Source organism: Podarcis filfolensis (genome assembly GCF_964270895.1).
Source record: "Podarcis filfolensis genome assembly, chromosome: 3".
Taxonomy (NCBI): Eukaryota; Metazoa; Chordata; class Lepidosauria; order Squamata; family Lacertidae; genus Podarcis; species Podarcis filfolensis.
Genome location: NC_139606.1, coordinates 61,025,799 through 61,046,484, shown reverse-complemented (window position 1 = coordinate 61,046,484; position 20,686 = coordinate 61,025,799). Strand labels below are relative to the sequence as shown.

General features: G+C 43.2%; 1 protein-coding gene across 1 annotated transcript in view; it reads right to left on the bottom strand.

The window, feature by feature from the left end:
- Nucleotides 1–17,834, bottom strand: part of PDE7B (phosphodiesterase 7B) — a 166,502-nt gene extending 148,668 nt beyond the window's left edge. Inside the window, exon 1 of the mRNA XM_083607790.1 lies at nucleotides 16,797–17,834. Coding sequence (XP_083463916.1) covers nucleotides 16,797–16,913 — 117 coding nt within the window. The 5' untranslated portion in view covers nucleotides 16,914–17,834. The remainder of the gene's footprint in view (nucleotides 1–16,796) is intronic.
- Between the last annotated feature and the right edge of the window lie 2,852 nt (nucleotides 17,835–20,686).

The window sequence follows — 20,686 nt, the reverse complement described above, 5'->3', positions numbered from 1 at the left end:
CCAAGTTTATGCTTGGATCAAGTGCAATTTCAGCCACTGGAACCAAGTACACACGTGTGCAAGGAAACACATAATGTTATAGAGGAGTTGCTTTCAGCTGCTAGTTAGGCAAGCCAGAATGTTAGTCTTGCCATGGATCTGCATGCCTCATAGATACAGAGCTGTGCCAGAGCCAGTTCTTCAGTTCAAGGCTGGTGAGAACAAGCCCTTCAGCTACTGATCTGTGCCTATTTTATCCACCCCACAATTACCTCCTGCGTGTTTCTCTCTTTGCCTAATGCTTTGCTATATTTTCTCCTGCGTTCTGGCTGCAATCCTAAACTCACTTACTAGTGAGTAAGCCCCACTGAACACAGTGGGACTTTTTAAAAAATAAACACACCTAGGTTTGCACTGCATTTCTTCCTTGGGAATCCGTGGACAGATGCCCTGACAGCTTTACTGCTAATGCATTATCCTTACAAATGATTTTACTTCTGTTATTGGACCATTTCTGCAGCAAGCTGTGTTTGTGTTGAAAGAGGAAGCATTAAGTCTGCTTGTCCAACAGCAGGCAAACAGGAAGTCGGCTTTTCATTTACATCCCCTGTCCTGCCTTATTCACTCGGTTCTAAACTGTCTGGGTAGAGCATGTTGCTCTCTATGGAATGGCTATAGCAGATAGTAATAGCTTTTCAGCCAGTTAAAATCTCAGAGAGTTGATGAGAATTTCCAACTTGAGCTGAACCATTTAAAGAGCTGTGGCAAGTCCCCGAAAGTGCAATTATATTTCCAAGAGCATGGCAGTAATCTTGGAGAAAGCTCTTAATGAATCATAGGCGAGGCACGCTTCTTAGATGAAGCATATGTTTTTTGCTACTATCTTTCACAGCTCCATTTTGTGGCGTGGTGAAATCCATAGGAAAGCCGCTTAAGGGCATGGCCAAACTATTTTGTATCCACTACTGAAGTGCATTACCTAAAAGATGGTCTTAAACATAAAAAGACAAAAATGACCCTTTATTAAAGCTTAGAGATGCTGTGTATTTTGGACGTGACACAGACATCTGATTGGAAGGCTGCCTAATGCACTGCTACAGACGTATAATCAGCAGATGGAACTCTGGGTCACAGCTCTCAGATGAAGTGAACACAAGGCCATTTCTCCTTTGGAGACTTGATCTGGCTTTTGACTTTAAAAATTTAGAACAGGAACGGAATGGATTTTTTCTTGGATAAGGACAGCTTAGCTCAACAGTGCAGGGGCCTTGTCTACTGCAGTACCCAAAAGCTAAATTGTTCCTTCTAGAGAAGGAAGAAAGACTAATGGCAAAATCTGCTTTTCAAGGATACAGAAAGGCTGGTTCTACGGGTGACAGTCATAGGCTGGCATTCAAATAAGCTTCACTCAGAGTAAACCTATTGAAATTAACAAGGGGTGGAGGGGCTCACAGCCCCCAAGAGGATATTTCTTGTCTCATAGTCAAAGCCTTGGGTGCCAGCAAAAAACAGGCATGGCTCTGTCTCTCAATTGCCCAGGCTGCTTCTAGCTTCCAGTTCTCTCTCACACAAGTCTGGTTTTTGTATTTCTAACTACCAGACAGTTGTGGAAGGGGGTTCCACCCATTTGCTTTCTGGCACAGAGCCACTTCCTTTGTTACTTTAGTGACCTATACTTTGGGGACCTTTATGGTCCCTGTCTGGTTAATTCAGCAATTGAATTCCTGCTGCAGCCAGGAATTTGAAGGGACTCAGGCATCAACCTACCCCCACCCACCTCCAAACACACAACAGTGTGTGTGTGTGTGTGTGTGTGTAGAGCCAAAACAGTAGCAATCACTAATGAAAGTACACATGGAATGCACTATGTATAAACATTGTATAGTATTCTGCAGAATGAAAGTTTTTTTTTTTAAAAAAAATAATCCAGTGCAGAATCTATCAAGGGCTTGCACAGACTTTCTAAAAAGATGGCAACTCCCACCACAATAGTTTTTGGGATGTGGAAAATACTGGAGACTTTTTACTATGAGAAACTGAGGAGTGGAATTTGATTCTCAGTTTTGCTGGGCAATAAATATAAAACTGTGTCATTGTTTTGTGAATTTTCTCATTACTCTGTTGCCGCACTAGATCTCGGCGTTCAAATAAGTACTCTTCAGCCTTCCAACCCAGCTAGCAATTGTGTTCCTTCGCCGCTGAAGTCCTACTCTACATTTGTGCTATCATAAGAGTTGTCATGGTAATGGCGAACATGAGGTCAGCGTCCGTGGCTGGAGTGAAATCCAAATGTCGTTATTCAGACTACTCTTATGTGAAAAACTGGAGAAAAGAAAAGAAAAGAAAAGAAAAGAAAATCATTCAGACTAGACGGAACCTCCCCCCTCTTCTGCCGCCACCAATACTTACAATCTCAAAGAGGAGGAGAAAGGAATTTATAAGTTTATATAAATAGCTAATAAAAGCCAAGAGTGCATATTCTCCAACATTCTACTGATGAAAACAAACATTTGAGCATTTGTAACATCACAGCAAGGGGTCACAACCTGAGTGCCACACATACACACACACATCCAGCCAGGTGAAAGATTGTGAAGGCCCTTCTTCTAGGCATGGCATTCCTTTCCCTTGCAGTGACCTGTCTTGGACTGGCTCCTGAAGTAAGGTCTATGTTTACGAGTGGCCGAGCATTGCATGCAAAATGCTTATGAGAACACCTTCACTCCAACACCCTTCCTTCCTTCTTTCCAACAAGAAGACACTTTGGGCCAGGGAACTTCAGAATAAAGAAGCAGCAAAAAACAGTTTCTTCTTCAAATCACCTCTCCATGGCTCCCCCTTTAGTATTTAGTATTCCAAACTTGTTGGCAAGTGTAAAACAAGTGTCCTGAATTGTAAGAGGGGTGTATTTGGAGTAGAAACATGGAGGGCATCTCTCCCACACTGCTCTGGTTTAAATTTCCTCTTCCAGTGCAGCAGTTTCTTCTTCTTCTTCTCAAAATAGGATCGGGATTCTCCAGATGACCTGTTTATTGAGCATTCATCCTGACTTGTTTGCACAATGCCTGCATGGACATTATAGGCTGTCCCCTGTTTATTGAGCAATCATTCTGGTTTGTTTGTGCAGGGGTTACATATGACTTCCTGCCAACTTATTGTTGCCCTACACCTTCTAGTGCAGGGCTGGGAAACTCTTCTTGGACCAAGGGCTACATTCTCTTCTGGGGACCCCTGGAGGCTGTGCACAGTGGTAGACCTACATTTTGGAGGCCCTGAACCTTGACCTGTTATGGGGGCCCCACCAATGAGGTCTGGCTAAACCACTGTTATTTTCTTTCAGGGGGAATGAGAGAAGCCAATATAAACAGATCCACTCACCCCTAGTTTCTACACACAAACATGCCTCTATCCTCCATGCAGCAGCTCAGCAAGGGGAATTAACAGAGTTCAGGGACAATTCCCAATCAGGTTAAAACACTTGAGGACTTGTGAGCCTGGGGAGAGTGTGTGGCATGGGGAGATTCCCATTGGCCCAGAGAGCCATATTTGAAGGGGTTGGCCTAAGTTGCTCCATCCTGTTCTAGTGTATTTCCACATTACTTTCCTTGCTGCAAAAAGTCTGATTTTTGTGGGGTGGTTGCACCAGAGTGTTTTAACCCACTTTAATTGCACAAACATAAATTTGTTGTTACATAATTAAATCTCCCCCACAAAATAGTGATAGTCTGAAGGGGACCTTACACACATCTGCATGTAATCTATAGATAGTGCCACTGCCTACAATATTGCTTTCGTACAAATATTTAAGATAAAGTTTAGTAATGGATCTGTTTGAACTCATTATAGAATAGCTGCGACTCAAAACACATTTAGTTGCATTAACCATCTGGATAGACACCGGGGGTGGGAAGGTAGGATGGAAAAGTAAAGCAATCCTATTTTTGTGTCCGCACAAATACAACAGCTTGCATCAGCGCCAGAGACAAGGTGCATCTGCCCTCCCACCACACACATGGAGAATTAACTTCCAGACAGATTCAAGGATGGGGCTGAAACATGATTAATTGTACAGTACTGCACGAATATGGGTGCACAATAGCACAGCTTTGTTTGTTTTTATTTTTAAAAATGCTCCTAATCTTTGCAAAATGCAAAACAGAGATAGTAATCTGTCAAGGATAAGCATCAGAAAACAGGAAAACAGATGGAGGATGCAAAACTGTTTGCAGGTATCTGTAATTTTGAATAACGCCATATCTTGTATAGGACGCTTGACAGCCAAACTACATGTTACACCCAGTTTCATGTTTCTTCAGCAACAGCACCATCCCCTGGTGTTTTTCTTGTTGCATTTTCAAAAAAACCTGAAAAGTAGCCCCAGAAGCTGTAGTTGAGAGTGTTGGACCAGTGGTGAAGTAAGTGACCTGTCCTTCCTGCCATTCATCCACTTAAATCTCACATCCCAAATCCCACACAACTGTTTCCCCTCCCCCCAAAATCCAGATTTTGGTCTTCTACACAAAGCTAGGCATTCTTCTCTCTCTCACTTTCTTTTCCATTTTTAAGTACTAGTATAAAAGACCACATTATAACACTGTGGTGTTTTTTTGTTTCCTCTATGCATTGTATATCTTCTTGTGTTTGGGTCCATGAATAATATTAGGATGCTAAACCAGAAAGTGTCCTTAAAAAATATATTGATGAGTTTTATTTTTACTGGCGGGACTTCACACATAGCACCAAATGTGGAGGAGGTATCTGACATAAAAGCTGGCATTTACCATGAGCAACAGAATGGAGTCTTCCTCGCCTCTATTAATGATCCTCATATAGAGAGAAAGGAGTTCTGGTGGAAATCAGAAATGCATTAAGTCATACTGATTATTATATGCATGTGTGTATTCAGGTAAAGAGCAACAGAAACATCATTAGAAATTACTCACTTTCTTCAATGTGGAGTTTGTTCAGCTGTTGCTGATAAAGTTATTGTTTTACTACCCTCTAAATGAGGACAGAAGCTTTTTAACTTCTGAAAATGCTTTCTCTTTTTAAGGACAGAGTTCATCTTCGGCTTGATGTTTTTTTGGTCCAAAAAAGCAGAGAACAGCAAATCCTTTTCTCTACAAACAAAATGTGCTACTTCAATGCTCCCAGTAATTTCCATAGCCTTGCTTAAATTGTTGAAAGTGTTAGAGGTACAGCAGTTGCCAAAAAACTACACTTGGAAAATATATTATGCTTATATGCATATATTTTGATAGAATGAACTTAATGCTTTCAAAAGACGGCTGTTCAGCATGCTGAAAGCAGTCTCTCTCTCTCTCTCTCTCTCTCTCTCTCTCTCTCTCTCTTTATCAGCTTCCCACAAACAGCTCTGTAAAGGGGACCCCCATCCTGATGCATGGTGACACACTCTGATATTCCACTCTTGGAAAACTGCTTGCTTGGGCTACTCTTGAGGAAAAACCAGCCAAAGCAATCTGGAAAGTATGGCACATTTGAACAACGCAGTCCTGATGGCTCAGCACTATTTCCTTGCAATGATGTGTGCTTCAGTATCTGTACACTTATGAACTCCTGCTGACAGTTGCCAGCTCCATACTTTTCTTCTCAACACCTCCTGTGAATTTAATTCATCTTGCCATCCTTAAATATAACCTAAGGCTGCCACCACTTAATCAACCCCAGCTTCCAATATATTTTAGTGTTTTTTTTTTTGGTTTTTTTTTAAGTGCTTTAACTCTATGTTTGAGTTAAGAGTGCCTGTGTTTTCTTCTCTATCATCCCTGAAGCCCTTCTGGACTCACAGAGTCAGCACTGGACTGCTGGTAGCCAAGCATAGAGGGATATGGAGTGTGTGGTGACAGGAAGAGCCTGAGGAGAGGCAAACCAATGGCATCTCTTTTTCCAACAGTTACTGTCTGCCGGCCCTTGCCTTTAGTTTGTGGAGCACATCCGCAGCAGGGAAAAGGAGTGCTAACCAGGAGTCACACTATGGCATCCCAGGTGAGGGGACTTCAGTTGCTGCAGGTGTTCAATGTAGGAATAGAGTGGAGTCAAGCGTTGGCTGGCTATTCTTACAGTGTACTTGTGTCAGCAATTTTCTTTGGCTTCCCAGCCACAATCCTCCTGAAAGCAACACCAAACCTTACATTATAGTGGTGGCGGCCGCCTAGCTGCATGCTGACCCCTGGCTTTCCTTGCATCTTTCATTTATACTAGACATAATGGCACGAGATAGCCACTGTGGGCTGCATGTTCAGAGAAGCAAGGCTGATAGATGCAGTGTGCAAAGGGGCACATGAATGGAGACAGGAGGGTGCTGAGGTGAGAGGCTATATTGCAAAAGGAAGGAAGAGGTGGGTAGGCCCCAGATTTATGAGTAAACATGCACAGGATTGAAATTTACAAGCAGAGCGGACCAAGTCTGGTATCATGCTAATGCATCAATTAAACATGCACACAATTGAGCTCTGCAGCTGAAGATAGGCTTTGGAAGAGACTTGGTAGCATAAATAACCGTATGGAATTTGCTAACATAGCACATCTTCTTAAACACTCACACTGCAGCACTGGCCCCAGATTCAGAGCAGGAGTCTTCCATGAGTTTCATTTTTGTGTGAGTTGGTAAGACTTTTGCCTTATGAGCCATAGCTCCTCACCTTAACTAAAGGTTTTGGGAAATCAGCCAAATTATGCAAATCCTTTGTGGTTCGTGTGTATTTCTGACAATCTGTCCAGCAAGAATGAAGGGAGGAGAGGAGGGTTTTGCCCCAGCGTCCTGACTCAGCAGAGGATCCATATGACAGAATTCAAGCAGCCAAATCTGGGTTGGCAAAGCCAGAGGAGTTGTTGCCTTACAGAAGAGATGAACTGGCACCAAGCAGCTACGGACTGATGATTTTACAGTAAACTGGCGGCTCTCTCTCTTCCAAGATCTTCATGGGGCCCTGAGCTTGCCTCCTCCACCTCCAGAGTTTACCAGATGGAAGGGAGGTCTCAGGCTGCCAGAGGGACACTGAAGTGCCTGATACATGATTAGGCACATGCCTGTCATAGCCATCATTCATGATGTCCTGGTGGTAATGAGAGAAAGATTAGAGTTGGGTTGGAGCTGCTGGGAAATGCCACAGTATCTTGCTCTTGCTCTTCAAACCTTATGTTGAGTCCTGGGTCCAAGCTTGAATTTATTCTATGTTTGCCAAATTGTTGGTATGTTCTATTTGAATTTACTGGCAAGATTTGTAAACTGATTTCACTTCCCCACCCCGACGCTTTGTACTCGTGTAAGTGAATGATTGTTGTACGCAACTTTGGGCAAAGCCCTCTGGAATGGTGACACATAAATAAACTCAATCAACCCATCAAATAGTTGAAATATCAAAGATACCTTTAAGGTACATTATTTTCTAGAGGAAACAAAGGATCCTCACAATGCCAGCCAATTTTTGTTCTTAAAAATTGCTGAATCCCAGCCTTTTGTTATCCAAGTTTCCAGCATGCGAAGAGCTTGTACACCTCATGAAGCAAATTTCATATGGACAGAAGTCATTGTATCAACTTTATAAGAAACAGAATTTTCATCCTTAAACTGATGGAACACTGCAAAGTTGTCCTACCATCACTGTGGAGCACAACTGGGGAGCATGTGGTTCTCCAGATGTTGTTGGGCAGCAGCTTCCATCATCCCTGGCAATTGGCTAACCAGGCTGGGCTGGTGTGAGCTGGAGAACAGCAGCATCTAGAGGGCCACAGGTTCCCTATCCCTGCTGCAGAGCTTTTGTTGTGACTCTGTAATCAGGCAGTGGGAAAGGAGGTGGGGAGAACTGAGAAGTCTTCTGGTCTCTTTTCAGTCCTGCAGTTCTTAAACATTATTTTAACGTGTATTATTAATCTTTTTCATAAGCCTTTCTCCTCGTCCCAAGGTTACAGTGGAGGGAAGGCCCTATGTGCTCATTCTATATCCACTTTTTCCATCCCAGAGAGAAAAATAAGATTTTTCAAAAGGATTAGAAGAGGGAAATAAGTTGTGTGTCCACAAAAAAGGGCACAAGGAATCTTCACTTTCTAGGCTTTGCTAAGTGTAAAGGTATTGAACTAGGGGGGAGTGGAAAGAATGGGGACAGTGTTGGAGTCCTGCATTGATTTGAATTTATATTGGCAGATACTGCATGAGGTGTCATGTTTGTTCAAGTTTTGTTCCACAGCGGTGAGCTGCAGGAATCATAGATGAAGAAAACAGACTTGGTTGGGATGGCTGCAAATGTCTTGGCTAACCTGTAAACACCTCATTCATTTTCCCCATTTGAAATCTCTAATGCCATAGAGGCCCATGGACTCAGCGTCTTCTTAATCAGATACTTATACATATTTAAAATAAGGACCCTTCTAGCCAAGCCTGAACAAGATTGGCAAATATCTTCAGGAAACGGTTTGGTGGCAGCAGTTTCCATCACTATACCAGTTTACAAATCACTTTGTGAACTGCGTTCAGATACCCCTACCTAAAGCTCTTATCAACAGGGTATCCTGTACATCAGATGGATTTCTTGATCTCAGTGAAGATTTTTAAAACAAGGAAGCCATTTAATAACCCTAGGGGTGGATTCACGTGTGGGGAATATTGCATTAGATTTCCTGATTATAACGCTAGCTCTTCTGTCACGTTTTCTAATGTTCCTTCTACATTGCAATAGCCTTTGTATTATGGAACTGTGGCTTTTGGACCAATATACCTGCATGTCGTGCTAAATTTTATTCACACCAGTGACACAATAATGAACATCATCAAACAGCATCACTACTCCCACTCTTTTTGCACATGCATGTACCATGATCCCCCCATGAAAACAGCAGGAAAAAACTGGACGTCGGTATACTGCCCCAAATTTTATTCCCACAATATTCTTACATGATGCTTGTTGTACTTCACTGCTATTGCCTATGCATACATTTGCAACAGGATAATGCATACTAAAGATGTGCTGAACAACAAAGGAATAGTACCTATACCATCTTCAGCCAAACATCTCTGTGCGCCCTGTACCCTGACATACTGACAAATACGTGAATGCCAGATATGCATAATTGTAACTCCTGATTTTTTAGGTGTAGGTAAGCTGCCATTCCATCTTGTGCCCATTGGAATAGATGCACTACATTTCCTTGTGGGTCATTTTGAAGGCCAGGATAGGCAGGTGAGATCTCACTGATTCAGCAGAAATTCTGCATCAGCCTAAGCTTCTGAACCATCAGGCAGCCCTACATATAACGTGTTTCAGTAAACCAGCCTAGATGTTACCAGAGCATAGACAACAGAAGTTAGGCTACCCTGTCCAGGACATAGGGGTGCAGCTGGGCTACCATCTGAAGCTGATGGAAGGCACTCTGCACCATGAAGACCACCCAGACCTCAAGTGACAGCAGAGGATCCAGGGTTACCCCCAAGTTATGCCCCTGCTCCTTCAGAGGGAGTATAACCTCAACAAGAGAAGGCAACCTCCCAGCCATTTGGTCTGTGGAACCACCCAGTAGCGGTGCTCAGTCTGGTCCAGACCGAGCTTCAGTTTGTTGGCTCTCATCCAGTCCATTATCAAGGCAAGACATTGGCCCAGCACATCCACTGCCTCACCTGAATATTGGCCATCCTGGTTAGTTCTAATGGGAACTGAAGTCTAACAATATCTAGAGGCTGCAGGTTCCCCATTCCTGTGCTAAACCCTAATTTCCTATATTGGGGAAGGGCCCTGGTTTGGTGGTGGAGGATCTGCTTTGCATACAGACGGCTGCAGGTTCAATCCCTAACATCTCCAGGCACGGCTGGGAAAGATGCCTGCTTGAAACCCTGGAGAAACACTGCCAATCAGTGTTGACAGAACTGAGCTAGAAAGATTGTTGGACTGACTTTGTATAAGGCAGCTTCCTATGTTGACTAGCAGAGATCAGTTCAAGGTCCCGGCACAGCTTACAGACATGTAGAAAGCTGAATCAATGCTCCTGACACCTAGAACGAAACTTTGTCTCAAAGCACTTCAGGAACAGATAATGTGCTTCTAATCCATCTATTCAAATGAGGAGGGATGGTTGAGCTGTGATGCAAATTATATGGAACTTTTATAACAGCTTCCAGGGAGGCTTTGTCTTTTAGAGGACACTTAACATGAGCACTATTCTCCTCTGGTGGGAAGTGCTCTAGATCTTGCATTAAATGCTGCATGTGCAGCAGATGCCCGCTTTAGTGTGGCATCTGATGCAAAGCCTTTCATTCCCATTTTTGCATGTGTTACCTTGGCCAGTGGGCTTGTTTGAAACAATACCCAGTGCCTTTTGCAATTCTGTTTTTTAAAGTGGGAGGAAGAAAATTAAAAGTCTGCTTCTTCCTTGCAAGCTTAAGTCTAACTCTATCTTCCAATTAGAATAATTGCAGCCTACTTGTCGGCCCACCTCCGCTTTGCAAATCAATATTCATTCCACATCTGATAACTTACACGCACAGGACCAAGGGAGGCACAGAGAGGCTGCATGTTGTTCCATCTCAAAGGTGGCAGGTGGCTGCATTGCAATGTTATGCTATGTATACGGGAGATGTGTTTACACAACATTTTTACCAGGGGGTTTACAGCTAAACTATTGCTGTGAGTCCCACTGCAAATGCTTGCATTTTCTCATGGCTGAAGGTCAGTTCCAATGCCACGAAGGCTGGCAACATAAACCCCACTTGGTGGAAATTCCTCGCAGGCAGCCGCAGTGCCTGGAGACAGGCAGTCAAGTCATGTATCCACAGCAGTGACCAGAGGAGGAATGACCGTTGGGAGGAGCACAGAGAGAAGAAACACCTTGGTGCACCTGTAGCAGCAAAACCAGACACCTTCATCTGCCCCCGCTGCAATAAAACATGTCTCTCTTGTATCGGTCTCTACAGTCACAGCAGGCACTGTAACTCCATTGTGCCTCAAGACAGATGGATGCCAACAACAAAATGGTTATTTTACTGAATGGGTATCCACTAGGGAAATGAATAACTGAGCCTTGTATAAACTTGGTGGCTCTTTGTGGTATTCTGTTTATTTATTATTGCATTTATACCCCACCTTTCTTCCAAGGTAGCACACCTGGTTCTCCTTCAATCTCCATTTTATCCTCACAACAACCTTGTGATGTAGATTGAACTGAGAGACCCAGTGTGCATGATTGACAGAGTGTGGGTTTGAACCTAGTCTGACACTCTAACCACCACACCACACACTTTTGTATCTGGTTCCTTTATTTATCCTCTCTCTGTGTGTGTGCTTTGCCATGATTCATCTGAAGCTTCAAGTTCTCCACTGGGAAAAATGTATAAATGATGTTTGTTTTTTATTGGGAATTTGCAGGAGGTGAGCATTTACCCTAATTTGCTTGCACAGAGGTTATCAGTCTTCCTGTTAATCAAATTTTTAACCTGCACTTTTCAGCACATTCACTGTCACTTTCCTAACTGCATTTTTTGTGGATTTGTTGTGACAGAATGCTTCAATCCACATTAATTGTGAAAACCTAAATTTTCAGTATTGGGATGAATGCTTAATAAACAGGTGCTCTGGAGGAGCCCAAAGCTTCCTGATCAAATGTGATGCCCTTCACAACCCAATCTTTCTGCAAGTAGATGCAACATAATTAAAGTTGCTAAAAATAAACCACAAAAAATCACAACATTAAAAGTAAAACAGTAGTACAGTAGTATAAGTTATCCAAAGGGGCAAAATAAAGATTAAGGCTGCATACACTCAACATTTTATTCCAGAATCAATGGAGACTGAGTAGTTCTTTTTTCAATGTAGGCCACCCACAATCTACATCTATTGCATATGTTTTAGCCTAAAAAGAGCTTCTTGAGAAACTGGTTTCGTTCTGAAAATAAAAGCTCATTGCAGATTGATGCTGCAATACCCTGCAGCGTGCCTATTTGGAAACAGATGTTGGTGGTCCTGGCAATGGGCCACCATTGGTCTACATCTGCTCAATGACATAGTGGGTGGGCATATACCAAGGTCACAATCACCACTTCCTTCTTCATTCACCTGGGACATTTGCAGGGAGGAAAAGGGGAGAGTTTTCAAATGCATATCAAGTAACCACATCCAACCTCGTGGACAGTAGGATCTAGGATCAATCTAGATTGAAAGCAGCATGTTGAGGACAAACAATTTTGGATTGGGAAAAAAATAACAAACTACATTTGGTTAGTGTGCATGCAGCCAAGGCAACCAAGAAAACCAGAGAGGACAGTGGCTGCGAAGCTCATCTCCTTCTCCCCTTTTCAGTCTTTACAGCAATATACTACAACCTCCCACTCTTTTGGGCCAGAACTGGCTCCCAATCTTTTCTCCAATTAAATTATAGCAACATTTTGTTCATAGGCTTCACACAGTCAATCATCATCATGTCGACAGATTTCAAACACATCCATATATCTGCAGCCCCTGCTGGAGAAACCAAGTGCCTGGTTATTTATATTGTGTGAAGAGAGGACTGTTATCAGCCCCCTGGATACAATTCATTGTTTCTGTGAGTGATGACAAGCTTCCTTCCTGTACTTAACATCTGATTAATGTTTGACATATTTTAATGAGAGCATTGAGTAGTCATGAAGAGGAAATAAAGAAGGCCTTGTCGTGGTCCTCTTCGGAAGGGACAAGATTGAGAAAATGTACGGCAGAATGCTGGAGACAGAGGAATACCAGTGAAAAATAAATGTATGACGTGCCTCCCAATGACTACTTTGCAACTCATTACATTATTTAGAAATGATGGAAAGACTAAGGCTTGGTTCAGACACCCACTGGCTCTACAAAAGTGGTCATGGGAATTGGGGTGGGAGCAAGGGCTGCTAGTAGGCTTGCAGCCTGGTGGAGACAGCATGGAGGCATTAGTAATATAAACCAGGGCTTCCACATGTGACCCAAACATGTGGCTGCTGTGACTTCTGCAGTTATGGAGGCTCTTTTTGGGATAGCCTGGGTTGTGTAAATGTTAGTGGCTGTCCCTAAAATTACCATGTAGAGGCCTCAATTCCTACTGTCAGCACCACTGTAGGATCTCCACCAAGCTGTGAGCTAGCCAACAGTCCTGTGCACTCAACAGCTGTCTGAAATAGACTCCAAATTATCTTATGCAAATGGGTGTGATTCCAAGATGGGAAACATGCCTCCATGGCTTCCTGATCTTGGTCAAAGCCTGCTTTCTTCTCCTTCCCACACTATTCTACCCGCTGCTTTCCTCTGTCCTTGTTCCATCCCCTTTTGGTTGGACATTCAACTAAGAGTGTGGCCTGGAATGGCTTCTGCCTCTAGACCTGGCTTTGCTCTCCATCCTGATGCAAGTCCCAATCCAGCCAAGATCTGTAGCTCTATCTCTCTGCATGCTTAACTGCCTGTGGACTGGATTTGGTAATTGGGAAGTCCTAGTATACTAGAACAGGTGGTCGCCCCTTGCATGGATGCAGCAGCTGAATGCTACACTTGCAAAACTTTGAAGCAGATTAGCCAACTTGGTGCCCTCCAAATGTTTTGGATTATGATTCCCATCATATCCGACCATTGGCCACAACCTCTGGTGGGCACCTCCTTGGCTACCTCTTCAGAAGAATGAGATAGCAGGACACCATTGCTTAACGTAGGCTTCCTCAAACTCAGCCCTCCAGATGTTTTTGGCCTACAACTCCCATTATCCCTAGCTAGCAGGACCAGTGGTCAGGGATGGTGGGAATTGTAGTCTCAAAACATCTGGAAGGCCGAGTTTGAGGAAGCCTGGCTTAACCATAAGTTAAAGAAGTATGAGGCCCTGTTTTCTTTCTGACTCATCAGGCACCCTTAGCAACATGATAACAAATTCTCCCCCTGCCATTCAAATCAAGATCTGCCATATACTGTATTTTTCACTCTATAGGACACACCGGACCATAGGACGCACCGGACCATAGGAGGGGGAGAACAGGGGAATTTTTTTTTCTTGTTCTCCCCCTCTAAAACAAGGTGCTTTCAAGGTGCATTCACCCAAAGCCTTCGGAGCGCAGTGGGAGTTCCCGCTGCACTCCAAAGGCTTGAGGCTTTGGGGACAGCCTTTGTAGCCTCCGCAGGGCAGCAGGGTGAAGGCACCCCGCTGCCCTGCGGAAGCTTTGCGCAGCCATCCCCAAGCTAGAACAGCAAGACAGAGTGCTGCACAGTGCTCCGTCTCCCTGTTCTGGCTTTGGGCTTAGCCGCGCAGCCTGCATTCGTTCTATAGGACGCACACACATTTCCCCTTAATTTTTGGATGGGAAAAAGTGTGTCCTATAGAGCGAAAAATACGGTAACCAACTACATTTACTTCTCTGTCTGTATTAGCTTGTCTATCTTTACTGGGGGTAGATTCAGGTAGGTAGCCATGTTGGTCTGATGCAGTAGAAATATATTTAAAAAATAAAAAAATTCTCCAGTAGCACCTTAGAGACCAACTAAGTTTGTTCTTGGTGTGAGCTTTTGTGTGCATGCACACTTCTTCATTGTGTATCTGAAGAAGCGTGCATGCACACGAAAGCTCATACCAAGACCAAACTTAGTTGGTCTCTAAGGTGCTATTGGACATTTTTTTTTAAAAATTAAAATATATTTTTACTGGGGGTGTGAGGGTGGGATGGGTTCATTTAGAAACAACTTTGGGAATAGAGCATTCCCACTTTGCATTGTTCATTTTTTTCTCCCACCATACAACATTGACCCATCTAGTTTGCTATACATACTTCATTCCTGGTAAACCAAAAGGGTAAGTGGTAATGTAACTGACGGTATGAATGAGTGATTTCCCCCTTCTATTCTTCTTTGTCTGCAGCAGGACTGTGGCCTTCTAGATGTTGTCAGACTCCAACTTCCATCATCCCCAACCATAATGGTCACTAGTTAGGGATGATATGAGTTGCAGTCTTCTGAAGGGCTGCAGGTTCTTCAGCCCTGGCTTATAGCCTCTAAATTTCATTGCTTGCACCACAAAAATAACACAAGATGGGATGAATTAGCCCTTATACAGGAATCACCTCCTCCAATACTGCTTCAATACATGACTGCTTCTTAAGACCTAGGGGACCCTATTAGCTGTCCCAACTGTGGCAGAGGCATGGCTGCTTGGGACAAGAGAAGGAGCCTTCTTGGTGGCTGCATCCAAGTTATGAAGTATCTTGCTCTGCAAGGTTTGCTTGACTCCTTCCCTTGCCATTTCCTGCCATTTTATGAAAACTTTCCTGTTCCAGTAAGTTTTTCTCAAGCCTGTTTAGGTATTTTATCTGCTGAGCCTGTTTCAGTTCTTATATTGTGCATGTTCTCTCTCTCTCTCTCTGTGTCTGTGTGTGTGTGTGTGTTTGTGTGTGTGTGTGTGCTGTTGTTTTATGATGAGATCATCGTATTTCAACTGGTGTTAGCTGTTCTAAGCCATGTTAATGCATTAGTGGGATATAAATCTTTTGCAGAAATAAAGGGGACACTATAGCATATGTACACAGAGTGATGATTTGTTCCCAGTTGAGAATGCTTATTTGGGAAAGGACAGTCCCCCTTGCCAATTCTGTTACACTGCAGGTCTTATAACAAGGCTTGTAGTTCTGTAACCCATTGTGAAATAATAGGCTTATTTACACAAGCTCACAGGTTGTTACTGTGAGGCAAGTAGGAACTTTCTATCATAACAACCCTATTTTGCTGCTGCTGTTTTTTCTGAAACAGCAGCCACCAGCATCATATATCAAGCACGTTTAAAATACATGTAGACAGAGAGAGAGAGACGATACAAAATGCAAGGAAGAAACTGGAGTAGTCTATTTTTTTCCTAAACATGGTGCAGTCTGAAAGATTCAGGCGCTTTAGAAATATTTACATGCAACTTTTCCATAATGCAGTCTTTTGCCATTCTGAAATTATTATTGTAAACCAGGTATAGAGAAACTGTTGTGGGACTCCAACTCCCATCAGCCCCAGCCAGCATAACCAATGCCCAGGGGTGATGGGAGCTGGAGTCCAACTGGTCCCCACTCCCCTGTTGCAAACCAAACACAGCAGAAAACTATGGAAAATTAATTCAGCCCTTAACAAGGAGAATTAAGATAAGGCAGGTGGTGGGAAACAAAATAAAGCCTTGACTGTCCTTGTGAGGCAAAAGCTAGTGCAAATGAGAAAGAAAAACCTAGAAGGATTCTGAGCAGTATTCAGATTTTGTGAAATCACAAAATCTCTGGTCCACTTTTCAGGCTGCATCTTCTCAGCATTATCTCTCTCCTGCTTCCTTGCCCTGAACAAGACTTGATTATGTGCTGGATCTTACCCGGTGACCCTAGCTGACTTCCTTTTCCACACAGAGCAACGGCAGGATAATTAGTCAAAACCAGGACGATGGCTTGCTTAGCCAAGTTCATTTTTCTACTTTGACCCTACAGTTAGTCTCTCCTGGCTGACAATTGCCATTCTGCAGAAGGGACAGCGCCAGATACGCTGCCTCAGCTTACAAATGCAATATGAGACAAACAGATTTAGACATTATTGCTGTACATGTTATAGGTCCAGTAAAAGAGAGAGAGAGAGAGAGAGCACCCAAGAGAGAAAATCCAAATCCATACTCCACTAAAAACATATAAAGATGCATAGGTAAATACCATTTGTTTTGTCTCAAATCAGTCACCTAGGGCAGCTGGCTGTCTCTGCCTCTTGATGTCTTGCATTTGAGCTGGATTCTACCCCCCCACCCCACCCCACCCTTTTGCAGATCAAAGGATCTAATCATGGGAACACAGCAGAACCAAAAGTGCTCAAACTTACCTCAGGCATGGACAACATGGGAAGCTTGGTCTCGAGTTCCTCTGACCTTGATGAAAGTTCCTCCCAGAAATCACATTCATATTCTTGTGCCTTCACCAGACCCAGTTCGAACCACATAAACTTGGAAGTGAAATCTCACTGATTTCAAGGGAGCAGCATTCCAAGCAAGTGAGCTTCATATCACAGCCTTAAGCACAACTCTGAACAATTTGACACGGACCTATAGAAAGCAATCTGGGAATCTCCATCTACAGGACCCATTTCCTATTGGTGCACCTAACTGAGGTGGATATACATACCAGATTTTGTTTTATGGGACTGTTTTCTTTTTAATAGTTGGAAGTATCCCTGAGTGAGGCATGGTAGGGTACGTGCTTTCCAAATTAATAAAATCAATATGCTGTCCCTGCAGAATTTTTTTTCAAAGCACTTCTCTCTCTTTTTTTTTACAAATGCTTTTTTGTAATACGTAAATGCAACAATGGCACTTCAGTTTAACCTTCTACTGCCATAACTTGCACTAATACCAAGAAGCAATATTGCTTACATTTTAACATACAGGTATTTTTCCACCTTCAGAATTTTACTTCTGGGCCAGGGAGTGGGAAGAGAAAGAGAGAGCTGAGGGAAGGTCACAAAAAAACAACAACCAATGAAGGCCATCTGCTCACAGCTGTGAAACAATGAATACAGTTCCACCTCATAAGTAGCTGCTTCTAATTATGAAATTCACTATACTTTTCTCTCTAGAATAATATGAAAAAAAGACTCTGGAAGAGTGGCACTATTGCACTGGATAGAAAACTGCCTAGAAGCACTCCCCCCCGCACTCCTAATGCCACAGGCCAGGAAATAATATCTGCTCCAAAGCTAACAAACTTAAAATGTGCCATTTCCATACCTCTTCCCTCACACACGCCAGTTCGATCCAGGCTGAGGCCTCTGAAAGATATGCTGCAAGAAGCAGGCGCTTGGGAGGCACATGCTGTAGCAGCACTGTTCTGACATTTGCTAAGCACCAGAGTCCCTCAAGTGACTGGGAGCTAAGCCATTGACGTCACTGAACAATAGGCAAAATATTTCCTCCTCCTCCATAGCCCTGAACTGTAAACACCAAGCCTGAACACAGCAGGCTGAACATTTGGGGAGAGGTGGGAGAAAGAGAATGTGAGAAGCTCTCAAGCGATGCTGCCTGAAAATAAGCAGCTGCTATTGCTGCCGCAAAACAAGCGTCTTCATCTCCATTCTCTCTCTCTCTCTGTGTGTGTGTGTGTGTTGTGTGATTTATGCTGTAAGATTGTTGGAACAGACTTGATTTCAGAGCCCAAAGTAGTAGAAGTGTTATAAGGAAAAACAACATCCCTCTTTACATATATTTCTTTTTTCTTTTTTTTAAAAGAACCTGTCCCCATTGCTCTCATCTGTCCACATGCCTTAAGTTAAGTCCCAGGGATGCATTTCCTGAAAGAATTAAATTATCTTCCTTTTCAACCAGTGGATATACAGTAAGAGGATGTTGAAGAAGCAGGCCAGAGCAAGGGGACAAAGGGGCAGAGAGCAGGAGGAGAAGGAAAGAGGGAAAGAAACATACGGAGTCTGCCTTCAACAGTTAGGAATCTGCCGTGTACTGCATCAGACCATTGGTTCATATGGTTCAGTACTGTCTGCACTGACTGGCAGCAGATCTCCAGGATTTCAGACAGAGTTTTCTCTCAGTGCTACCTGGGAGTGCCAGAGTTTGAACCCAGGGCCATTTGCATGCACAGTAGATGCTCTAACACCGAGATGCAGTCCTTCCCTTCCTCTACTGTTCAAATCCGACAAGGGAAATTGTGCGTGTTCCATCCTATCAGACCTTTCTGTGACCTTCAGTTCCACTCATCACAAGGTGTTGGCAGTGCAACTGTGAAACCCAGCAAGCATTGTGAGACTAATCTTCAGCAGTAACTTCTGCAGGACAGTCCCAGACAGTTGCAGTGTACTCTCTTGTTTCTCCAGCTTCTTCAAATTGAACAGCGTGGAGAATATTTCTCCTGCATTTTTAAAGCATTCTCCATCAATTAATAAGAAAAGGAAATTGCATTCAAAAATTATCAGAGGGGGGAGAGAGGGCTAGTGAAATTCTTGTGGGTGGAGTGCAGGGTTTCTTGTAACACTTTGCTTCCTTTCAAGGTGTTTGTGGGTGTCCTTTCTGAGGGGGTAGGTATGAGATGGTGCTAGTGAGGATATATCATTATTTAGAGGCTAGGCAGGAGGTAAGATCAGGATTGGCTGGCAGATCTATGGGTGATTTGCAGTAGATCCGCAAAGGCTTCTCATTTGAATTGCTTAACAATTAGGGTTGCCATACATCTGGAATTTCCCAGACATATCCGGAATACTGTAGTTGGCAGCAGTGTTCGGGTGGAAATTGGCAAATTGTCAGAAAAGCCCCCCCCCCCCCAAAAAAAGAAGCTGTACAATTTTGCCAAAAAAAGCTCACTGCTTCAAATATGGCAACCCTATTTAACAATAAGAAGAACATTTGAGAGGGGTGGGTTTTTCTGTGGCAGACCTGTGAGTTTATGAAGTTCTGGTACTCAGATGCCTGGGCTCTGTGTTCTTTAAATGAAGTGTATGTCCTTTTACCAGGTTCCAGTGATGGAACTCAAGGCTCTATGTTTGTCCAAAGGAAGCAAATGGCACCACCACCTGCTCAAAAAGCCTTGTTTTGAAAGGGAAGGTGCAACATCAAACAAGATGAAGAATCACATCTCTGGGTGTGTGCCTTTTGTGGAAAGCTAGTATTCTAGTGAAGATGCTAAAATTCTAATTTAGACTTCTGCTGCCATGCTGGCTTTGCATAGGTTGGGAGTTTGTGACACGAGGCCACTTTAAATCATTTGGTTCCCAAACCTGTATTCTGAAACAGTAGTCTGAAGAGGGCTTTAACCACACTCTTTTTCTGAACATTTTAAGAGAGTCTGGAGTGGAACATGCTTGCAGAAGCCCTCTAGACGATGCTCCTCTTGTCTGCAAGTATGTGGGTGGGTAGAATTGGATGGTTTGAATGAATGTTTGCATTCGTTTCTGAAAAATCCCATAGACAGGCTAATTCTGTACCTGGGAAATTTGTATGTCTGGATTGTATCTTCGGCATTCCCCCCTGGATGCAACCCTCCCTGTCCTGGATGCCGTCAGCAATTCATGGTGGCACAATGATAAGCACATTTCTGCTCTGTCTGCAAAAGTGAACCATCCCCATCCCAGTGAACTGTTCAGAGCTCCAGTGAGACCAAGGTCCAATCTCAGTGCTAAGGCATCTGAAATTAATTAGTTAACATCAATATGTTTATACCACAGTTCACTGCTGAACTTCAAAATTAACCATATAAGAGATTTTTCAAAAGCTAGAAGGAAAGGGGAAAGTGCAAACATTTTTGCCAAATAGGAAAAACTTATTTCATTCACATTTTGGATTTTTGTTTCATAATTTGGTTACTCAGTCATAGCTAAACCCAGGGCTCCCCGCCCCCCCAGCTGGAGCTCACCAAAGCTCAGCTCCAACACCTCTCAGGTGGGCACCATTGCCATTGGCTAAACTCAACAGGATTTTGTTCTAAGTTCCACACAAAACATTCACCTTCATAGCACAGAAAACTTCATTCCCTATAACAAATGTAATTGGTTTCTGAAAAATAATCAGTGCACTCAGACTGCTAGTATTTTATGAGAGGGATTCAGGCACATACCAGGAAACTGGCGCTTTGTCACCCAAGCACACTTTATAAAACAAACAGAGCTTTCTGCAGGTAGGAAAGTGACAGGGAAATGCATGGGAAGGTATGGAATGAATGAATGAATGAATCATGGGAAGACATATTAAACATACTGTAGGCAAATCAGGATGA